The sequence below is a fragment of the Chiloscyllium punctatum genome, chromosome 8, assembly GCF_047496795.1.
Source record: "Chiloscyllium punctatum isolate Juve2018m chromosome 8, sChiPun1.3, whole genome shotgun sequence".
Taxonomy (NCBI): domain Eukaryota; kingdom Metazoa; phylum Chordata; class Chondrichthyes; order Orectolobiformes; family Hemiscylliidae; genus Chiloscyllium; species Chiloscyllium punctatum.
Genome location: NC_092746.1, coordinates 94,029,709 through 94,051,123, shown reverse-complemented (window position 1 = coordinate 94,051,123; position 21,415 = coordinate 94,029,709). Strand labels below are relative to the sequence as shown.

The window sequence follows — 21,415 nt, the reverse complement described above, 5'->3', positions numbered from 1 at the left end:
TATTTAACTGCCTATGTGTCTAAGCTATATCTGCAAATTCCATGATTTTCTGTTTTCATATCATCAACAGCATTAACAGTCACAAGTTTACAGTGGTTCGCATCCACCTGTGGTACCACAATTGCATGAAGTAAATGCTGTCTACATTTCAAAAGTTAGTGCTTCCAAATAAACCTGGTGTTGTGTGATTTTTACCTTAGTCTGCTCAAGGCTTTTCATAGTCTTTTGTTCCTGGCTTCTCACTTCCCCTTTAATGCTATTTTGTCATTGTGCAAGAAGAATATTTTCAACTTTTGATCTCATCACCTCTTGGACTGTGACATCTTGTCTTTTTTTGACTTGTAAAAGAATGCTTCTGAGCTCCACCCTTGGTTCTCCTTTATCTTGAGACTTTGATAGTCTGCCTTCAATTTGTGCTCCAATCATCCGTTTTGGTAACAGTTTATTGGTTGCATATATTATACTCTTTGGGCTAAAAATAGAACACTAGAAGTTGAGGACCAGCAACATCAACTTGCATTTCTATATCACCTGTAAATGTAACAAGGCATTTCACAGAAGTTTTACCAGACAAAATGCGACACAAAGCCTTCAGCGTCTACAAATGTTTTTATAATACGGAGACTGAATGAACTGTGCACTGTAAGCATCTAGGCCGTGCAAGGTGTTGAGCAGTTAATCAACTTACTGGAGGAAGAGACTCTACAAATATCCCCATTCCCAATGATGTGGGAACCCAGCACATCAGTGCAAAATCAGCTAGGCGAAAGTGAGGATTGCAGATGCTGGAGATTAGACTCGAGTGTTTTTGCTGGAAAAGTGCAGTAGGTCAGGCAGCATCCGAGGAGCAGGAAAATCGATGTTTTGGGCAAAAGCCCTTAATCAGGAATGAGGCTGGGAGCCTTGGGTGGAGAGATTTTTTAAAAAGTCAGTGCAAAAGACAACCATTTGCAACCATCTTCAGCCGTAAGTGATCCATCTCGCTTTTCTCCAGCGGTCCCCAGCATTAGAGATACCAGTTTTCAACCAATTCAGTTCACTTCACATTTTATCAAGAAAATGTTCAAAGTACTAGATACTACAAAACCTATGTGTCTGGACAGCATTTCATCAATTGTTCTGAAGAGTTGTACTACAGAACTTGTTACACCCCCTAGTCAAGCTGTTCTATTACAGCTGTGACACTAGCATCCAGCCAACAACCTGGAAATTTGCCCAGATATGTCCTCTAAACACAGAGCAGACCAAATCCAACCCAGCCAGTTGATCGTAAGCAAAGTGATGGAGGGGGTCATCACAGTACTATCAAGCAGAATCTGGTGGTTGTCCAATTTGGGTTCTGCTACTGCTACTCAGCCCCTGACCTCATTACAACCTTGGTTCAAACATGGACAAAGCAGCTGAACACCAAAGGTAAGGTGAGAGTAACTGCACTTGACATCAAAGCCGCATTTGACAGATTGTGGCATCAAGGAACTTTAGCAAAACTGGAGCCAGTAGAAATTGGGAGGGGAAACTTTCCATTGGTTAATGTCATACCTGGCACATAAATGGTTGTGGTTGTTGGAGGACAGTCAACTCCACTTCAGGGGGATATCTCTGTAGCACATATTCAGCATAGTGTCTAGGCCCAACCATCTTCATCTGCTTTTCAGTGCCCTTCCCTTCTTCATAAGATCAGAAGTGGGAATATTTGAACAATGTTCAGCACCATTCATGAAGGCTCAAATACTGAAGTAGTCCACATCCAGATTTAGCTGCACTGAGACAATATTCAAGCTTAAGCTGACAAGTGGGAAGTAATATTCATGGCACTCAAATACCAGGCAATGACAGTCTCCGATAAGTGAGTATCTCACTGTCACCACTTTACATTCAATGGTATTGCAATTACTGAATCCCCCACTATCAACATCCTGGGAGTGACCAATGACTGGGAATGCAACTGGATTTGCCAAATAAAAACCGACTATAAGAGCAGGTCAGAGTCAAAGAATATTGCAGTGAGTAACTTGCCTCCTGACTCCCCAAAGTCTGGCCACTGTCTACAAGTCTAAAACCAGAACTGTGGTAGATTTTTCTATGATGCGGGGTTGCACAAGAACACAATCATCATATTATAGAAGAACTTCATGTAAGTATGGTATACTGGGCATAAAATGGCTGTCTTAACTGCTTACCTTTGACTCCACATGGAATTAATTTATGTAGTCTTTACTAGAACAAAATTAAGTAAAGAACTTCATGAAAACGTATTTTCATTGCTGAAGAGCATGAGAAGTTAGAGTTCAACAATAACGAATATTGTTTGCTTTTTAGCTCATCATACCAGTTTGTTTTTCTAATTAACTGGAAGTGAAGTCTGAAAGAGTATTGAAACAGTTTTTGAGAAGAGCATTCTGCAATTCAATGCTTAATAAAATTCAAAAGAAACCCATTTACAGAATTATTATCATTAAAACGTGTAACTAAGCACAAATATTTAGTCTGCTTGATTGCACCCTGCCACTGAACTGTAACAACTCACCAAATTTATTAAAATGCTCCTCTCATCTGTGAATTTCGCTACTAAGGTGAGAGCAGAAAATTCATAGTAATGCTAACACCTTCAAGTTATAATATCTTGCCTCCAGCATAGATTGTCTTTCCTTTATTGTCACTGGAACCATCTTCTGGAGTTTCCTGTTAAAACCAAGGCTGCAGCAGTTAAAAGGCCCACTCTACTTTGTTCGCTGAATGCTGGTGAATGAGTGTGGTGTCTCCAGCACCTTCTTAGTTCCTGAAAAAGTTGAGTTTTAAAAAGAATAAAACTAAATCTCAAAATGCATGTGATTTACCACTGTTCTTTCCAACAAAAACACTTGAAAATAAAAGGATAGTTTGCATCCTGAACATTCACTGAATTATTAAATTTTATGCAATTAATGTGAAAAACCAAGGTTTTCTTCCTCTTACCTATTTCCCCCAAATATGTCCAAATTAAAATTATTTTTCTCATAATAAATATCTCCATAGGCTCACATTGTCTATGTCTAATATCCATCTTGTATTTTCCCAGTCTTTCAATCCTGTTTATGACATCTTGAATACACTTTTTGTCTTATTACAATTGAGCATTTTGCTGGTTGTCATTTTCTGGATTCAATGCTGAAAATCCCTGATGTCAGTCTTGCCTCAATGTTGGCATTCTGCTTCTGAGTCAGAGGCAGCCATTAAAGTTCCAACTCTGAGACAGGTGCACAACCCATTTTGCTATTTCAGTGAGTGAGGGAGTGCTCGGCTTCAGAACTGTCATCTTTTGGTTGAGGCATTAAACTGACACCTTAGAGCAGTTCTCGCTTTTTTCATGACTAACAATTTATATTATTTCCTTTAAAATGGTTTCTATTACATTGTTTGTGGGGCTTAGTTATGCACACATTGACTGATTGCTCTGGATCTCTGCTAAACAAGTAATTACACTTCAATGTTATTTAATGACATGATATTCCAGAAGGTGTTATACAACTGCAAACTTTTTCTTGCCTCTCTCTGCCATCCACTGCCCTTCGAGATGCTTAAAATTAGCTAGTGGAACTTTCTGGTAATCCAACTGTATCTCCATTACCACCTCGTCCCTTGGCAATTTAGGAACTGTGTGAATGTTTTCTTTTGTTGCTTTATGGTAGCTGCTTATTTATGTTATACACTTTATTCAGTTAATTAATTAGAGATATTGCATTGGTTTCACTTTTTTTAACTACTTCAGGAGATCTCTGCGCACTTGATGTCCGCAAAACCGCCTCAATTATTGAAATGTCAGTAAAGAGCATTCTACCTGTAATTTACTTATCAAATGTTCTTGTCTTCAATTTTATTTGTTAATTCAATATCTTAAATTAAGTACTGCAGGTAAAATTGACCACTTTGCTGTTAAAATGGGTATTCTGTTACCATATTCATTGTAAATTGTTAAAATTGCTTTGATACTTGTCTGATAATATCTGATGCTATACTCGGTTCTATAAATCAGGATTTCTCAACTAGTGGTCAAATGGGTTGTTGGTTTGTGAAATGTTTCTAAAGAGTCCTTCAAAAGTAACTAGTACAAACTATTGCTTCTTCCATTATCTCAGTCAACCATTCTCCTGACCAGTGTTCTTTGCCTAACTCTCTTTTCTGAGCGAAATGTGGCCAGTTCGTCGTCCAGTTTACTCAGTCGTTTGGTTTTACATCATTCATCGGTATGTGGAGTTTACTGGTGGGTTTATTCGCAGGATAGAACCAAAGGATCTGTTTCCATGCTGTATATCTCTATGACTGGGCAAAGTGATCTGGTGCAGAGTGGTGTACACTTGGATTGACCTATTTGAAGGTTTCATGGGCAGCAATGAAAAGCAGATTTCCTCAATTTATTTAAGAAACAAAGGCAAATGAATCAAAATAGTTTTCTGTAGCTATGGAGTGAACAGAAAAGTGCTTCCTCGTTGCACTTGTTCACTCCGTTGGGTCATTAAAATGTGGAGTTGGAAAAAGCAGGTCGAGCAGGAGGGGTGATGTTTTAGATGAGATCGATCAGAGTATCAGCAATGCTGATACAGGACTTGTTTCTGGTCAGAGCTGGCATTGTTTATTTCTGATGTGAAAGTAATGGAAAAGAATAAAATTACGTTGAATTTGCAGTTATTAATTGAAGGCCTTACAGACTATCCCCAGGTTGCAAATGGGTTCTGTCTTGAGTCCACTTGCAAATCAATTTGTCTGCAAGTCGCAGAACAGTGCAAAGGACAATCACCTCCTAAGAAACAGTGTCAAGTATCTGAAAAGAAGAGTATTTCTTAGTTATATGACACCAGGGGCTCCAATGCTGCATACTAAGCAAGGGTTTTATTAAGACCTTGACCACCCTGTTTGCAGGAGGCAACCTCATCCTCTGATCCTACCTTTCAGTTTCAACCTCTTTCAATTACTGCCTGGAGATTTGACACTGGATTGTCTAGTCATCTTAAGAAAAAAGATGTCTGTATATTTAAGTGTGGCTAAGTTTTAAAGAGGGAAAGTATTCTTGGGGGAGGCAGGGTCTGCATAATTTTTATAATGTCACTTTGGAAGCTGTGGAAGCAAACATGTTAATCATTGCTGTAAGTGATTTTTGTAGCTAGTTCTAATCAGATGCATCCTCGTTAGACAAACAGGAAGCACCTAGACGTGGTAGTTAAGTGGCAGTAGTTGTAAATTTAGAATATGTGTAAATGCTGCGTGGTGGCTTAATTGCTAGCTCTGCTGCCTCACAGCGCTAAAGAAGCAGGTTTGATTCCAGCCACAGGCAACTGTCTGTGGAATTTGCACATTCTCCCCGTATCTGCATGAGTTTCCTCAAGGTGCTTCGGTTTCCTCCCACAGTCAAAAGATGTACAAGTTGGGTGAATTAACTATGCTAAATTGTCACATAGTGTCCAGGAATTTGTAGGCTGGGTGAATTAGGCATGGTAAATGTGGAGTTATGGGCTTAGGGTGGGGGAGTGGGTTTAGTTGTGTGGTGGGGAAAACCACCAGAGTTCTGGGGAAAAAGAGACATCCAGCAGCATAACTGTCAGCTGCAAGCTTTCTCTCTCCCTCTGAGCACATGTCACAATATTTTATATATTTCATGGGAAAATGGTTCAGATATCGAGTCTTTGTGCAGCATTGTATAGAAAACATTACAGAGTCATTGTCAGTTTCAGCAGCTATGCAGAAGTCCATCACTGCAGTAATTGGTCGTGATTGTTCTTCCTGAGAAAGAAGATAGTTTTCCATTACTGCAAATCTTACGCATGTATTAAAACTTGTATATGAGCAGTCTCGGGTAGTTAGCATTTCTGTTGCTGATGTGTATTCTCTCCCCCATCGGCCTTAGACTAACTATCATGTTCTGTATCTGTTGTGCTGGAATCCTGTTGGCCTCAGGCAGTGTCTGTGTATGCTTCTCTGTACTTTTCCACGTAATGGCTCAGCGGCCATCTTGTGTCTGTTTGCCCCGTGTCAGCATGTCCCACGTCAACTCCCACCTCAGGTGGGAAGTGGTTTGCAGGGTTAGTGCAGACTCAATGGGCCCAAAGGCTTCTATCTAAACTGTAGGGATTCTTATGAATCTATATTTAAAGAGAAATTGCTTTTAAAACTTGCTTTGTGTATTTGTTTCATGTGAAAATCTGAACAATGCTAACTAAACATATGTGGAAGCGTAATCGATTCATTCTCCAATATCAGGAGCTTCCACCTGAAGTTTACATGAAAATGATTGAAGATTTTGCATTATTGAATCCTAGAAAGTAAGTGAGGTCTTAATGAAAAATCGACAGTTATTCATATGAATATCAATCAAAGCAAGGTTCAATCCAAAATCGATCTTTGGAAATGTACCAGATTCCGGAGTAATAATCCAGTTTCTATGGCTATAAGCACAATATGAGATTATTTGGGGGTAACCTGCTGAGGCCAAAAAGCGATTGGTGCATACTTTCTTTAAAAAAGACCGACGAAGTACCTAAGGGGCAGCTTTTTCACGCAGAGGGTGGTACGTGTATGGAATGAGCTGCCAGAGGATGTGGTGGAGGCTCGTACAATTGCAACATTTAAGAGGCATTTGGATGGGTATATGAATAGGAAGGGTTTGGAGGGATATGGGCCGGGCACTAGCAGGTGGGACTAGATTGGGTTGGGATATCTGGTCAGGATGAACGGGTTGGACCGAACGGTCTGTTTCCATGCTGTACATCTCTATGACTCTAAGGAGTGATCTGAGTAACATCACTGAAATAGAACAAAGAGAGCTTCATTGTGCACTTTGCAATTCCACATATAATCCATGTACAATGGGCTATAGGTTGAATTGTGACTTTTAAATTTCACTTCGTGCTATACAGTTATTTATATTTTAATGTTCACGTGCAAGCGCCCTATTTTATAGAATAGTATAGTACAAAAGAGTCCTTTTGGTCCCTCAAGTCTGTAGTGCCAAAAATACGCTACTACCTACACAAATCCTACTTTCCCACACTAGTGCCATAACCTTGAATATTATGATATTTCAAGTGTTCTTCCTTCTTAAAGGTTGTGCAGTTACATGCCTCAAATACCCTCCAAGGTATTGCATTCCAGAGGCTCGCTACCCTCTGGGTGAAAGTAGTTTTCCTCAAATATTTCCTAAACCACCTGCCTTTCACTTGGAAATTGCACCCCACTCTTCAGCTAAGGGGAACAGCTGCTTTCTATTTACCCTACCTACGCTCCCCATAATTTTACACACCTTTTCCATGTTTTCTGTTGACCTTCTCTGCCTCAAAGAAAATAACCTGAGCTTATCCAGCCTCTCTTCATGGCTGAATTGCTTTCATGCAGGCAACATCTTGGAGACTCACCTTTGCACCTGCCAGTCTCTCCAGTGCAATTGCATCCTCCTTATTGTGTGGTGACTAGAACTGCACACAGTTCTCCAGCTGTTAACTAACCAAAGTTCTGTGCAGTTCCAACATAACCTCCCTGTTCTTTCAATCTGTGCCATGATCGATAAAAGCAATTGGTGGGAAGACATAGTGAGCCAAAGGGCCTGCTCATGTGCTAAGCTGCACTGTACTGTTCTATGTTCTGAGTGTCCTGTATGCCCTAACGACCCAGTTAACGTATTCTGCCACCTTCAGAGATCTGTTGTCAAGCACCTGAAGATCCTTATCTTCCCCTGAGTTATCTACTGCATTTTTATAAAGTGGACCCACATTAGCAGTCTGTAATTTCCTCCCTCATATCCCACAATGGCCTTGCATATGTCCAGACTGGGGATGCGTCCACTTTTTAAAATCTGTCAAAACCTTCAATACCTTTATGCTGCTTATATCAATCTGCTGAAGAACATCACAGTCCATTTTCTTTAATTCTGTACTTGCATCCACCTTCTCCTGAGCAAAGACAGGTGTGAAATACTCATTTACACTCTGCCAATGTCCTCCGTTTCATGCAGATTACCCTCTGGGTGCCTAATGGTCTCTGTTCTTTATCGTTTTGTTCTCTTCCTCTTGATATACTCGTAGAATATCTTGGGATTCTCCCTAAACTTGCCTGCCAGCATTTTTTTATTCCCCATTTGCTCTCCTATTCATTTTGGGATTTGCTCCATTTGTACCTGTTATATGTCTCTCTTTTTGTCCAGACCTCGATACCCTTGGGTATCCAGAGGTGTCCGGTTTATTGCTCCTACGTTTCACCCTAGAGGGTACATGAAGTTAAGTAGGATGTGTGACAACAAATATTAACAGATCTTCTGTATTGTACAGATAGAATGAGGGGTTTGCATTCGCTCTGATGCATGGACCATTTAAAGCAGACACTCAGATCCAAAATTGCTGCAATTAAATTGTATAATCTAATATTATGAGAGTGGTGGAAGAGTGGATTTTCAGAATTGGATACACTGTGTTTGGAGGTTCCAGGAACATTGCAAAGTGGGTCCTAGAAATTAAGAAAATAGGAGTATTCAAAGTTATTTTGGGATAAGAGAAAATTGATCTAGAGGATTGTGAAAATAAAAGTCTGGGATCTAGGAATGGAGGAGAGTTTAAGTTTCATAGAGAGGCATCATTTTTCTTTGTTCAGTTGATTTCCTTCTGAGATCGAAATGCTGTAGCAGCTGTAGAGAAATGCCTTTGTAAGGTGTTTACTGAGACTCCGTTTCAGTGTTGATGGCAACTGGAGATGCTGAGCAGGAGTTTGGATATGTAGCTTTGTAATTCTGTATTTTTCATTGTGTTTGTTTACAATTCCTTTCAGATGACTTTGAAGTATATCATTTATATTGGACTGATTTGCTGCTGCATATGGGATGGACTTGCCCAATCAGGTAACATATTGACTAAACCAGTATATCACTATGCACTTAGGTAGATATTCAAACCTGAATACTGTATTCCCTTTTAAATATCATTGTGTTCCTGATAGCCCAAGTGATTCCACAAGATCATCAATACTTCAAGTCAGCCAAAAGAGCTACCCATGGCCACTCCTTCATCACAATGCTGTCTTTTGCAACATTATCTGGAGAAATGGGTTGTCTTTCACATGTATGATGGCCAGTTCTATCTTTAACTTCTCTCAACCATACTATTGGGTCTGTGTCGTCAAACTACTTTGATATCTCCATGATGGATAAGCTACAACGTTACCAAGGTCTTTAACCTTGCCACGCACTCTGTACTTACCATTTTTTCTTCACCTTTGGCTATTGCATCTCACTGAAGCAAATTATTCAGCCTTTAAATTTTATTTGATTCTCGACTGAACTTTAAAACTCTTTATCTCTATCATAGCAACAGGACACTTGCACTTCTATACCGTTGCACAAAATCTTTTTTCCCTAAATTCTGACTTTGTCCTTCACAGAGTTGTCTGTCCAAGTGCATAAATCTATAACAATACTCTATTCAGTTCCTTGCCAACATTAAACCATTAAATGAAATTAAAAAGGTTTACTATTGTGGAAACACAAAATTATGAAGGGAATAGATAAGAGAAGCAGGGAGGTTGTTTCCAATATTGGGTGAAACTAGGACTACAGGGCTTAGTCTCAAAATAAGGAGGAGCAGATGTAGGACTCAGTTGAGGAGGAACTCCTTCACTCAAGTGGTGGAATGTCCTGCCCAGTGAAGCAGTTGGGGCTACGTCATAGAATGCTTTTAAGGCAAAGATAGATTTTTGAACAGTAAAGGAATTAAAGTTTATGGTTAGCAGTTAGGTAAATGGAGTTGAATCCATGAAAAGATCATCTTATTGAATGGCAGAGCTGGCTTGATGAACCAGTTGCCGCCTACTCGTATTTCTTATGTTCTTCTGTTAAAATATACTAAACACTGAGCTGATGTTTCCTGTTTGTAGCATAAATTTTGCTGATGACACAACTGCTAAATGGTGAAATTGTCGATAACTCTGGGGTAAATTTATTTATTCCATTAGTATTTGACACATTTTCTGTTTTGAATAACTATCCCAGGATTTTAATCTCTCCTCATGGTTCAGGTATCTTAATCTATATGTTGGTTTAGTTGGCGTTCTTTCTGACGTGGTATCTGAGATGTGTCATCCTACTTAGTACCTTTTATTGTAAATGACTAGACATGTTTGCAATAATTTAATTTACCTTTTTAAATGCAGATCTTAGTGAGTGTTTGAAAGCCAATGCCAAATCATGTGGGGACTGTATACAAGCTGGTAGAAATTGTGGATGGTGCACCAAAAATGTAAGTTTTCAAATATAGAAGTAGGACATTGTACTAGTTGTTGCTTTATCTTAAGTATCCTTAGAAAGTTTAGATAACTTTGTAGTAATGCAATATGTATAAACTATAAACATATGTGAATGATTTCAAAGTTAGAAGTTCACAGGCAGAAGTGAATTCAGCCTAAAAATCTTTTGGCAACATTAATGATTGAGTTATGCATTTCTGGCATTTTTGGCTTTAACATTTTACCAAAGCATTTAACCAACATAAAATGTTTTTTAAACTAACATTCAAATATTTTACATGTTTTTCATTCTTTAATACATGAAACTGAAAAACTTTTTTAAGAAACAGCATCACTAACCATGATCTTTTTAATTATTCTTATCCAGTCGTTGCCAGTTATTGAAGAAGAATGTATAATGTTGATTTTTTTTTAAAAGAAAAGTATAGAAAGGAATTTAATATAAGTAACAGGGTTGGAACTGGGTGTTGCATATATCTGGGAATTAAAAGCACAAGCACATGATGGATAAAAAGGAAAAGTGCAACTTGAAATTCCAGTGAAAGATCTGAAGAACTATGATTAGGAAAATAGAGAGTAATGTATAGAGTTGTTCCATGAGTTGGAGGGACAAAAAAGGCAGCAAGACGAGGATTTAAAACTAGAGAGAGTACGTGGAACAGGGCAAGTCTGTATCTTTATTTCAGATATCTGACTGCATTTCTTAAATTGCAATAATGACTGGACTTCATAACTTTTTAAAATCAATCTATTCAGAAATGCTATTACTCACCTCTGGAGCAGGTTTTCCAAATGTTTAGAGGCTAAATGATATGTGGTGGGGGAGAATAATGAGGTGCTAAATTGCTTGGCACCCCAATAGAACAGAATTGAGTACGTCATCACTCCTATTTAAAACAGGCAGTCTTGAAAATCTACCTGTTCCAAATGAAGGGATATCTGCTCCTTCTGTCTCAAGTATACATCTCCCAGCTCCTTACCTCACACTGCAATGTGAGTATAAAAATACATCAAATATAAAGAAATAATGATGATGTCAGAAATCTTAAAAATATCTTTTTTTCTGTAGAAATTTTTGCAGCAGGGAGAACCAAACTCTGCACGGTGCGATGACATAGAATCACTAAAAAAGAGAGGGTGTGAAATTGAAGATATTGAAAATCCAAAAGGTTCACAACGTGTAGATGCTAATAAAGAACTTACTGGACGTACAAGTGGCGAAAAGGTAGAGCTGAAAGACATTACACAGATCAGACCGCAGAAGCTAACTCTGAAATTACGATCAGGTATTTCTGTAGTTTGGGTTTTGTTACTTGATATAAATTGATTTTAATTTGGTATGCACTGCTATAAATAGTCGCTGAACCTTTCAAATATATGCCTAATAACAATCATGGCACATCAAAGTGGTTAGTTAGAAGTTTATCGGGTGCTCAGAACTAATTTTATATCCTGAAAAATTCCATTCCCATGAGGACACTCAGCAGCACTGCATTGTGTATGCGCCCAGTCAAGGGATTCTGGACATGTAAGCTGCCTACTCTTAATAGCATGTTTGTGAAATAAATATGCAGCTAACTGATAGACATCTCAATTGCCACAAGTTACATAATCTAAAAACTGTCCTCATTTTGATCAGGGCTTCAATATTCAAAATAGCTTGACATATTAAATTGGGAGAGCAGGCCAATTTAGTGATTTGATTTGATTTATTTATTATTATCACATGCACCAAGATAGAATGAAAAGTATTGTTTTGCATGCTATCTGGACCAATCATGCCTTACATAAGTTCATCAGAGTAATAGAACACAATGCAGAATATATAGTATTGTAACGTAGAGCAGGTGCAGAGAAAGATCAACTCTAATATGAGAGGTCTGCTCATAAGACTGATAAAAGGAGGAAGAAGCTGTTCTTGAATGTGTTGGTACATGTTTTCAAATTTTTGTATCTTCTGATGAATGACTAGTCAATGAGATGGTCCAGTTCTACTTTTTAGCAAGTGCTAGGCAGTGACCATCTGCAACCAGACAAACCTAACGATCACTCTTTGACATACAATCGCATTGCCACCATTGTTAACATCTTGGGGGTTAACATTGATCAGGAACTGAATTGGACTAGTCCTATAAATACTGTGGCCAAAAGAGCAGATCAGAGCCTAGGAATCCTTCAGTAAGTAATTCAGCTGATTCTCCAAAGCCTGTCTACCATCTACATGGCATAAATCAGGGCTGTAATGGAATACACCCCCTTTACTGGAGGAATGCAGATCCAATAACGCTCAAGCCTTTGTAATGCACTCGTGGGATGTGGGTGTTGCTGCAGGCAGTATTTATTGGCATCCTTCATTGCCCTTGAAAAGGAAGTGAGCTGCCTCCTTGAACTGCTGCAGTTCACGTGCTGAAGGTAGACCCACAGTGCCCTTAGAGAAGGAATTCCAGGATTTTGACCCAGCAACAGTGAGGGAACAGCGATATATTTGTTCGTCAGAATGGTGAGTGCCTTGAGCAGTTTGGGCCTTGTATTTAAGGAAGGATGTGTTGGCATTAGAGAGGTTCAGAGAAGGTTTACAGGAATGATCCCGGAGATGAAGGACTTGTCATATTAGGAATGGTTGATGACATCTGTATGTAATGGAGTTTAGAAAGATGAGGGAGAATCTGATTGAAACTTACAGAATACGGAGGGGCCTGGATAGAATGGATGCGGAGAAGATGTTTCTGCCTGTAGGAGAGACTAGGATCCAAGGGTGACAACCTCAGGGTGAAGGAATGACTCTTTAGAACTGAGATGAGGAGGAATTTCTTCAGCCAGAGTGGTAAATCTGTGGAACTCATTGCAGACGGCTGTGGAGGCCAAGTTACTGAATGTGTTTGAGACAGATAGGTTCTTGGTTAGTAAGGGATCAAAATTATGGTTGGTGAATGGGTTTGAGAAGCATACTAGCCATGATCGAATGGTAGAGCAGATTTGATGGGCTGAACGGCCTAATTCTTCTCCTCATAACTTTATGGTTTTATTATCTTTTACCCTGAACCTCAAAAAATTGGTTTAATTTCAGATAATCTGATTCTTTTTGTGAGGTCTTGAATTAACCTGCATCCACCACATGCTAAGGGAATGTATTCCAAACCCTAATCATTCTATTCATAAAGATGTTTCTCTCATGTCATTGGTTCTGTTGACTATCACTCTTAAACAGTGGTCTCTGGTTCTTGATTCTTCTGGTGGCAAGAACTGTTTTTCCCCTCATGATTTACATCCCCCTATCAATCTTGGAAAAACTATAGCTTCTTCAAATAATTGAAGTTCCTCCTCCCTGGAATCCTTGAATCTTTTCTGCACCCTCTCTAAAGCCTTCACATCCACCTTCCAGTTGGTGGACAGAGTGGGCACCTCCTGAGTTGAGGTTGAGGCAGTATTTTAACGTATCTACCTTTCTTTTGTACTCTATACCTCTATTTATAAAGGCCAAGAAATTATTTGCTTTATGAACTGCTTTCTCAACCTGCTGTACTGCCTTCAGTAATGGTGGGCACATATCCCTAAGGTCCATCTGCTGCTGCACCCTCTTTTTGGGATTGTATTGTTTTTTTTAATGGCCTCTCCCACCTCTTCCTATCAAAATGAATCTGCTCTCACTTTTCTGCATTAAAGTTCAGCCAGTTTCTTGTCCTTTGTCCCAGTTTATATCCCTTTGCAGTTAATGCAATCCTGTTTCCAAATTTTGTCTGCAAATTCTGAAGGTGTTCCTGTACACCCAGGTATAGGTCATTAAACTACATCAAAACAAGCTGGAGTCTAAGCAGTGATTAATAATCTTGCCGAGAGTTGAAAAGCCACCATTTACAACTGTTCTTTATTTATGTCCAATTTTCTTGGATATGAGTATCAAACTATCATGTACCTTCAGATTCTTGGAATAATCTTGCTGTCCACTGTTGATATAAAAGACAGTTTGGAGGATATTCTGCAAAGCCAGACCAAGCCTACTAATTTCTGTGTATTTAGGTATTCAATCGATTTGAATCCAAATGTGAGAGGAGCCTTCGATTTCTTAAAAGTTCAAAATTTCTTTTTGTTAATTATGAATTTGTCAAATGGGGTTTATTTATTTGGAATAGGATAGGGGGGTTATTGCATTGCATTCATTACTCTTTGTTAATGTAATGTTCCTTGATTTAGCATAAGTGTTAAAGTTTATCTGCCACCTTTCTTTGAAATGAAAATTTATTATTGCTTTATACGGTCTTCATGCCAAAACTCTACAGCTAGTTAATTAACATTAATGTTATTTTATAATTAAATGCATCAATCAATTTGTGTACTGCAAGATCCCATAAGTAGAAAAGAGATAAATGGTTTCTTGATAAAGGTTAAGGAAGGATATGTGACAAACGCACCTAATTTTCTTCAAATAGAGACCTTGATTCAATTTTCACTCCACTTCTCAAAAGATGATACTTCCTTATTACCACTTCAAAGCATCACTGAGCTTTTAACTTTAGCTTTTAGGTTAGGGCTGGCTATGTCACATGAAGCAATTTTATGTTGTCCTTACTAAACTATTTGAGGAACTGAATAATAAAATGTCTGTTTCATGTCCAGGCTAAAGTGACCATTATTGGAGTTTGTTACATTTGTGAGTAACCACTTTGTGTGTCAGGTTTTGAGGGGTTCTCATCACTGTTCACCATCTAAACCTTCTTCATATGCCACCCATTTTACTGTGCTCCTCACTGTTTTCCTAATGGATGTTGTGATTAAACTGTGACAGCTTTCAGATAATCATTTGGTCTTGGTGCTTTCTCTCTGACCTGTATTTCAGAACCATTGACTAAGGTTACTTAATTAGTAAATACAAGGTTGCAAATATCCTTGATGTGCTACTAACATGTATGACCAAATTTATTCTTGTCATCCATTTTCACAAAAAAAAGAGAAGACCATATTTGTGGTATTCCGTTGTTTGGAGTTCTCACGATACAGTGGTTGATGCTATCAGCACCGATAGAAATTTTCTTCAACAATATTAAGCTTGTGAATTTGCATTTCAAATAGCAGTTTCTAACCCATACTTTGATTTCCCCCCAGGAGAGCCACAAACCTTTCCATTGTACTTTAAGAGAGCAGAAGACTATCCCATTGATCTCTACTATCTTATGGACCTCTCCTTTTCTATGAAAGATGATTTAGAAAATGTAAAGAAGTTAGGAACAGAATTGCAGACTGAAATGCAAAAGATAACGTCTGATTTTCGAATTGGTAAAAATAATCATTTATTTTCACTGCCTTTTTTGAGATTTTGTATTTAACAGACAGTACTTCATCTTGTGAAAAACTTGTTCTTATTTAGGATTTGGTTCATTTGTGGATAAGACTGTAATGCCTTACATCAGCACAACCCCAGCCAAAAGGAAGAATCCTTGCTCAAGTGGTGAAGTATGTACTAGTCCATTCAGCTACAAAAATGTCCTATCATTGACCAATGATGGATCAAAGTTCAACGAACTTGTAAGCAACCAGACTATTTCTGGGAACCTGGACTCTCCAGAAGGAGGTTTTGATGCCATAATGCAGGTGGCTGTCTGTGGAGTAAGTGAAAATAATTGTCCCCAAATATTATTTTGAATAATCCTAATGTTTTCTGTTCTTTAGCTTATTCTGAAATTTGTACTAAACTGTTCTGAATTTATTTTCACTCACTGTATTTTATTTTTTCTAGTTGTGCTTTCATAATGGTAACTAGGATTTGCATATCATCTGCTCTTCATTTTTCTTTTATATATTTTAGTCCATCTTCTCCTGATGCTCTCTTTTCTATACTAGAAACTTCAGGATTTTTCACTTCTGCTTTTTCTGCATGGTGTTGCTGTTTTCATCTGGGCCATTTGATTCCATCTACTTCCCATTTTTCCAAATAAATCTATTGTGAAAATCGTAATAAGTTAACCAGCACAGTTAGGAAGCAATTTGGAACACAATTTAATTATTCTGTCTTTCACAGGAAAAAATTGGCTGGCGCAATGTCACTCGTTTGTTGGTGTTCTCTACAGACGCAGGATTTCACTTTGCTGGAGATGGTAAACTAGGTGGTATTGTTTTACCAAATGATGGGAATTGCCATCTTGATACACAAGGTCTCTACACCATGAGTGACCATTTTGTAAGTTTACCATCTAACCTTGACAGTGTAACACCTGAGTGTTATTTGCTGAAAAATAGTTATGTAGCCTCTCCTTGTATTTTACACACATTATTATATAATTTTCTATACAGTTCAAATTTAGCAGTAATTCTGAAATTTTGTCAACAGGATTATCCATCTATTGCTCATTTGGTGCAAAAACTTGGTGACAATAATATTCAGCCTATTTTTGCAGTCACAGAAGAATTCAAGGGTGTGTACAAGGTAAGTACAAAATGCTGAAATTTCATCAAAGTTATAGCTATAAAAATGGAGCAACAGCAGAAGACTAATCTGCCCCTCAAACACATTCTGCCATTCAGTTTATCCTGCTCTGTAATTCAACTCCATTTGCCTAAGCTTTCAAGCTATTCTTTCATGAGATATGGACGTTACCAGCAAAGCCAGCCCGTCTCCAATTACATTGAACTGAGTGCATTTTAAGGGTCTTCCAGAGGCTTTCAATAACTTTTCTGTAGGTTTGGAGTTACATGTAAGCCAGACCACGTCAAGATGTGAAGGTAACTACAAAGATGTGAGGAAGGAGCTAGCCAGAGTTGATTGGATGGGAGCCTAGCAGGGAAGAGGATGGAGCAGTAATGGCAGGACTTTGCAGTGCCAACTTGGGAGCACAGCAGAAATTCATCCCACAGAGGAAGAAATATACTAAGGGGAGGGCGAGGTAACCAGGGCTGCCGAGGGAAGTCAGGGACAACATAGAAGTATGGTGAAGGTTAGTGAGAAGTCAAAGGATTGAGAAGCCTTGAAAACCCAGCAGAGGATAACTGCAAAAGTAAAAGGGGAGAGAAAATGAAACATGAGAGTAGCTAGCTACTCTCATATAATAGAAGATTGCAAGACTTTTTAGATAGCTTTAAAAAAAAGGTAAAAGTAAGGCAAAATTGGACATTAGACCACTGGAAAATAAGGCTGGTAAAGTAGTAATGGAGAACAAAGAAATGACAGAGGAACTAAATAGATACTTTGCACCTCACAGTGGAAGACACCAGCAGTATGCCGGAACTTCAAGGGGCAGTGGTGGGTGTAGTGACCATCACAAAGGAGAAGGTGCTGGGGAAGCTGAAAGATCTGAAGGTGCAGAAATCATCTGGGCCAGAGAAAGCTAAGGAAATGGTGGAAGCACTGGTCATGAGTCAGGGAATGTCTCAGAACTAGAAAATAGTTAATGAAACACCCTTGTTTAAGCCGGGAAGGAGACAGAAGATAGGAACCTATTGGCCAGTTAGTTTGACCTCGATTTTAGAATCTGTCATTTAAGGATAAGATTGAAAGTAACTCTTCCTTTAAGGAAGAAACCAGCTATCCTTACCTAGTCTGGCCTATCTCTGATTCCAGGCTTTCAACAATGTAGTTGAATTTTAACTGCCTTTCGCGTAAGCCTCTCAATTTAGGGCATTAAGGATGGAAAGCAAACTCTAACCCTGTCAGTGATGCCCATAAACCACGAAAGAATAAAAAAAATCCGTCAGACTTGTAAGCTCAAGATCAAAGAAATCAAATGTGTTCATTTGTCCTCCTCACTTGGATCTAGTTCATCTGCACTGTATCCTTTCCCAAAGTTCTTATTCATTGACAGTGCATAACTTCTTTATTAGGTGTCCCAGGATTCAACTGCTGTGATAAAGATAACTGTCAAATGTATTATGACATTAACAATGGTTTTCAGGAAGCAGACAGATTTGTAGGCAAAATTTAAAGCAAATAGGATTGGAGATTGTGGACTGAAATGGATTGAAAACTGGTTGGCAGACAGGAGACAAAGGAATAAGTGGGTCTTTTTCCAGGTGGCAGGCAGTGATTAGTGAGTCACCACAGGGATCTCTGCTTGGACCCCAGCTATTCACAATATATTATTAATGATTCGGATGAAGAAACTACGTGTCATGCCTCCCAAGTTTGCAAATGACACAAAGCTGGGTGGAAGGATATGCTGTGAGAAGGATACAGAGAAGCCTCATGCGATTTTGATGAGTTAAGTAAATGAACAAATCCATGCCAGATGCAGTATAATGTGGATAAATGTGAGGTTATCCACTTTGGTAACAGAACCAGGCAGGTAGGTTATTATCTGAATAACAATAGATTGGGGAAGGGGGTGTTCTCGTGTAGCAGTTTGTGAAAGAAAACATTGCAGGTGCAGCAGGCAATGAAATAAGCAAATATTATGTTGGCCTTCATCGCGAGAGAATTCAGCTATAGAAGCAGGAGTCTGCCCCCAATGCATTGGGACAACCACACCCCTTATGCACTTTGGCCTTCTTTCTCTGAGGATGAATGCTCTAGCAAATGTTGGGAAAGCTCAGCAATCCTAACAACATCTGTGAAGAGAAATCAGTTAACGTTTTGGGTCCAATGACCCTTCCTCAAAACTGATGGTAGGTAGGAAAATTATGGTTTATGTGCAGAAGGTAGGGTAGGGGAAGAACAGAAAATGAGAGGTGGGGATAGAGCCCAAAGAGAGAGGAGAACAGTTGGACAAGCAATGGAGTGAATAACTATTTGGCTAGGAGAATGAATAGCTATTAAAGGACACTGTTAGTGGCTAATAATAAGTAGTGTGTAATGGCATACTGTGTGATAAGGTCTGGTGTGTGATGCCGGTGAGATGGTAGGTAAGGACAAGGGGGAACCCTGTCACTGATGTGGGAGGGAAGAAAAGGGGTGAGGGTAGAAGTGTGGGAGATGGGTCAAACCCAGTTGAGAGCTCTGTTGGCAACGGTGCTGGGGAATTCTCAGTTGAGGAAGAAATTGGACATCTCTGAGGCACCCTAGTCAAAACTGGCCTCGTCGTAACATATGCGATGGAGATGGAACTGGGAGAATGGAATGGAGTCTTTACAGGAACCCAGGATGTGTGGATGTATAGTCCATGTAGCTGTGGGAGTCGGTGGGTTTATAGTGGATATTAGGGGCCTGTCCCCATAAATGGAAACGGATGTCGGGGAACAGAGGAGTCAGAGATGTACCATGTGAAAGCGAGTGTGTGGTGTTAATTGGAAGTGTACTTTCTCAGTTCTGGATGAGAGAGGGAAATAGCACCAATGATATCAGAGAAAGTGCTGAGTGCAGGCCAGAATAGGACCTGAACAAGGAATGTTCCATATATCCCATGAAGAGACAGGCATAACTGGGCCCATGAGGGTACCCATGGCCACCCCTGCCACTTTAACACATCTGTCCTATTCCTTGGCCAACATTGCTGTCTCAGGTTTGCTGTAGTGCTCCAGCAAAGCTCAACACAAACAAGAAGAGCAACATCTCATTTTCTGCTTGGGGACCTGCAGCCCTCTGTATTCAATGTCTCATTCAATACCTCTCTCAATAACTGTCCCACCCCACACAGCAGACCTCGTTATCACACAGATGAAAGTGAGGACTGCAGATGCTGGAGAATTAGAGTCGAGAGTGTGGTGTTGGAAAAGCACAGCCAGCCAGGCAGCATCTGAGGAGCAGGAGAGTCGATGTTTCGGGCATAAGCAGTTTGTCAGGGATGTGAAAGGGGAATGAGACATCTTGGGGGGGATGGTGATAGGTGGATGCGGGGAGGTGTTGGTAATAGGCTGGAGGGGAGGGTGGATTGGATACTTGGGAAGGAAGATGGACAGGTAGGACAGGTCGAGAGGATGGTGCTGAGTTGGTAGGGTGCATCTGGGATAAGGTGGCGGTGAGGGAACATTTGAAAACTGGTGAAATTGATGTTGATGCCATGTGGTTGGAAGGTCCCAAGGTGGAAGGTGTGGCGTTCTTCCTCCAGTTGACGGGTGGATTTGATTTGGCAGTGGAAGAGGCCCAGGACTTTGATGTCGTTGGGGGAGTGGGACGGGGAGTTGAAGTGGTTGGCCACAGGGCAGTGGGGTTGGTTGGTGCACGCGTCCCAGAGATAATACCTGATCCACTCCGTGAATTGCTGTCCTGTCTCCCCAGTGTAGAGGAGACCACATTAAGAGCAATGGACACAGTAGATGAGGTGGGTCCATGTGCAGGAAAATCACCTCCGGATTTGAAATGATCCTTTAGACTCTTGGACAGAGGTGAATGGGGAAAGTGTGGGCACAGATTTTACACCTCGTGCAGTGGCAAGGGAAGGTGCTGGGTGTGGACAATGGGTTGGTGGGGAGTGTAGACTTATCACATAGTCTTCCATTACACATTACGTATCATTAACCATTAACTAGGAGCTATCACCCTCCCATCCACAGTCCTTTGTCTGTCCAACGCTCCTCCTCTCTCTTTGGGCTCTAACCCCACCTATTGTTACTGTTTTCCACTACCCCACCCTGTCTTCTGTATATAAAGCATCATTTTCCTAGCTACCATCAGTTCTGAGGAAGGATCTTTGGACCTGAAGCGTTAACTGATTTCTCTTCACAGATGTCAGAACTGCTGAGCTTCTCTAGCAACTTCTGTTTTGTTTCTGGTTTACAGCATCTGCAGTTCTTAGCTAGTACATCCTTTCATAAAAACTATGGAAAGAATTGAAATGTTTACGAGACTGATTCCTGGGATGATGGCACTGGTGTACAGGGGAGACAGTAGCGGGGGGGTCTCGTAACATATAAACTTCTTTTTTAAAAAAAGAAGGATGTTCTCAATGATTCGGAAGTACAGAACCAAGGTTCACAGTCTAAGGATAAAGATTAAGTCTTTTAGGACAAATGGGTAGAAATATTTTCACCGAGTGATGAGCATTTGGAATTCTTTGCCACAGGCAACTGTTGAGGCCAAAACATTGATGTTGATACACATCTTCAGATTAAAAGGATCAAAATGTATGGGGAGAAAGCTGGGCAATGGGTACTGAGTCAGATGATGAACCACGATCATATTGAATGGCAGAGCAAACTCAAAGGTCCAAATGGCCTCCTCCTTCATTTTCTGTGATTCCCATTTATCTAAACAGCTGCGAGAAACAGAAGTGATCTCTGATTCATGCTTTATTTTAAGTGA

At 39.7% G+C, this 21,415-nt stretch overlaps 1 protein-coding gene across 2 annotated transcripts in view; it reads left to right on the top strand.

Moving 5' to 3' along the window:
* The window catches only part of LOC140480764 (integrin beta-1-like), a 78,972-nt gene that overhangs the window by 32,987 nt on the left and 24,570 nt on the right, over window positions 1-21,415 (top strand). For both annotated transcript variants that reach the window (XM_072576107.1, XM_072576108.1), the window contains exons 2-8: window positions 8,785-8,854; window positions 10,162-10,247; window positions 11,324-11,540; window positions 15,355-15,525; window positions 15,617-15,855; window positions 16,268-16,426; window positions 16,577-16,672. In XM_072576107.1, the coding sequence (XP_072432208.1) occupies window positions 8,785-8,854; window positions 10,162-10,247; window positions 11,324-11,540; window positions 15,355-15,525; window positions 15,617-15,855; window positions 16,268-16,426; window positions 16,577-16,672 (1,038 nt within the window). The remainder of the gene's footprint in view (window positions 1-8,784; window positions 8,855-10,161; window positions 10,248-11,323; window positions 11,541-15,354; window positions 15,526-15,616; window positions 15,856-16,267; window positions 16,427-16,576; window positions 16,673-21,415) is intronic.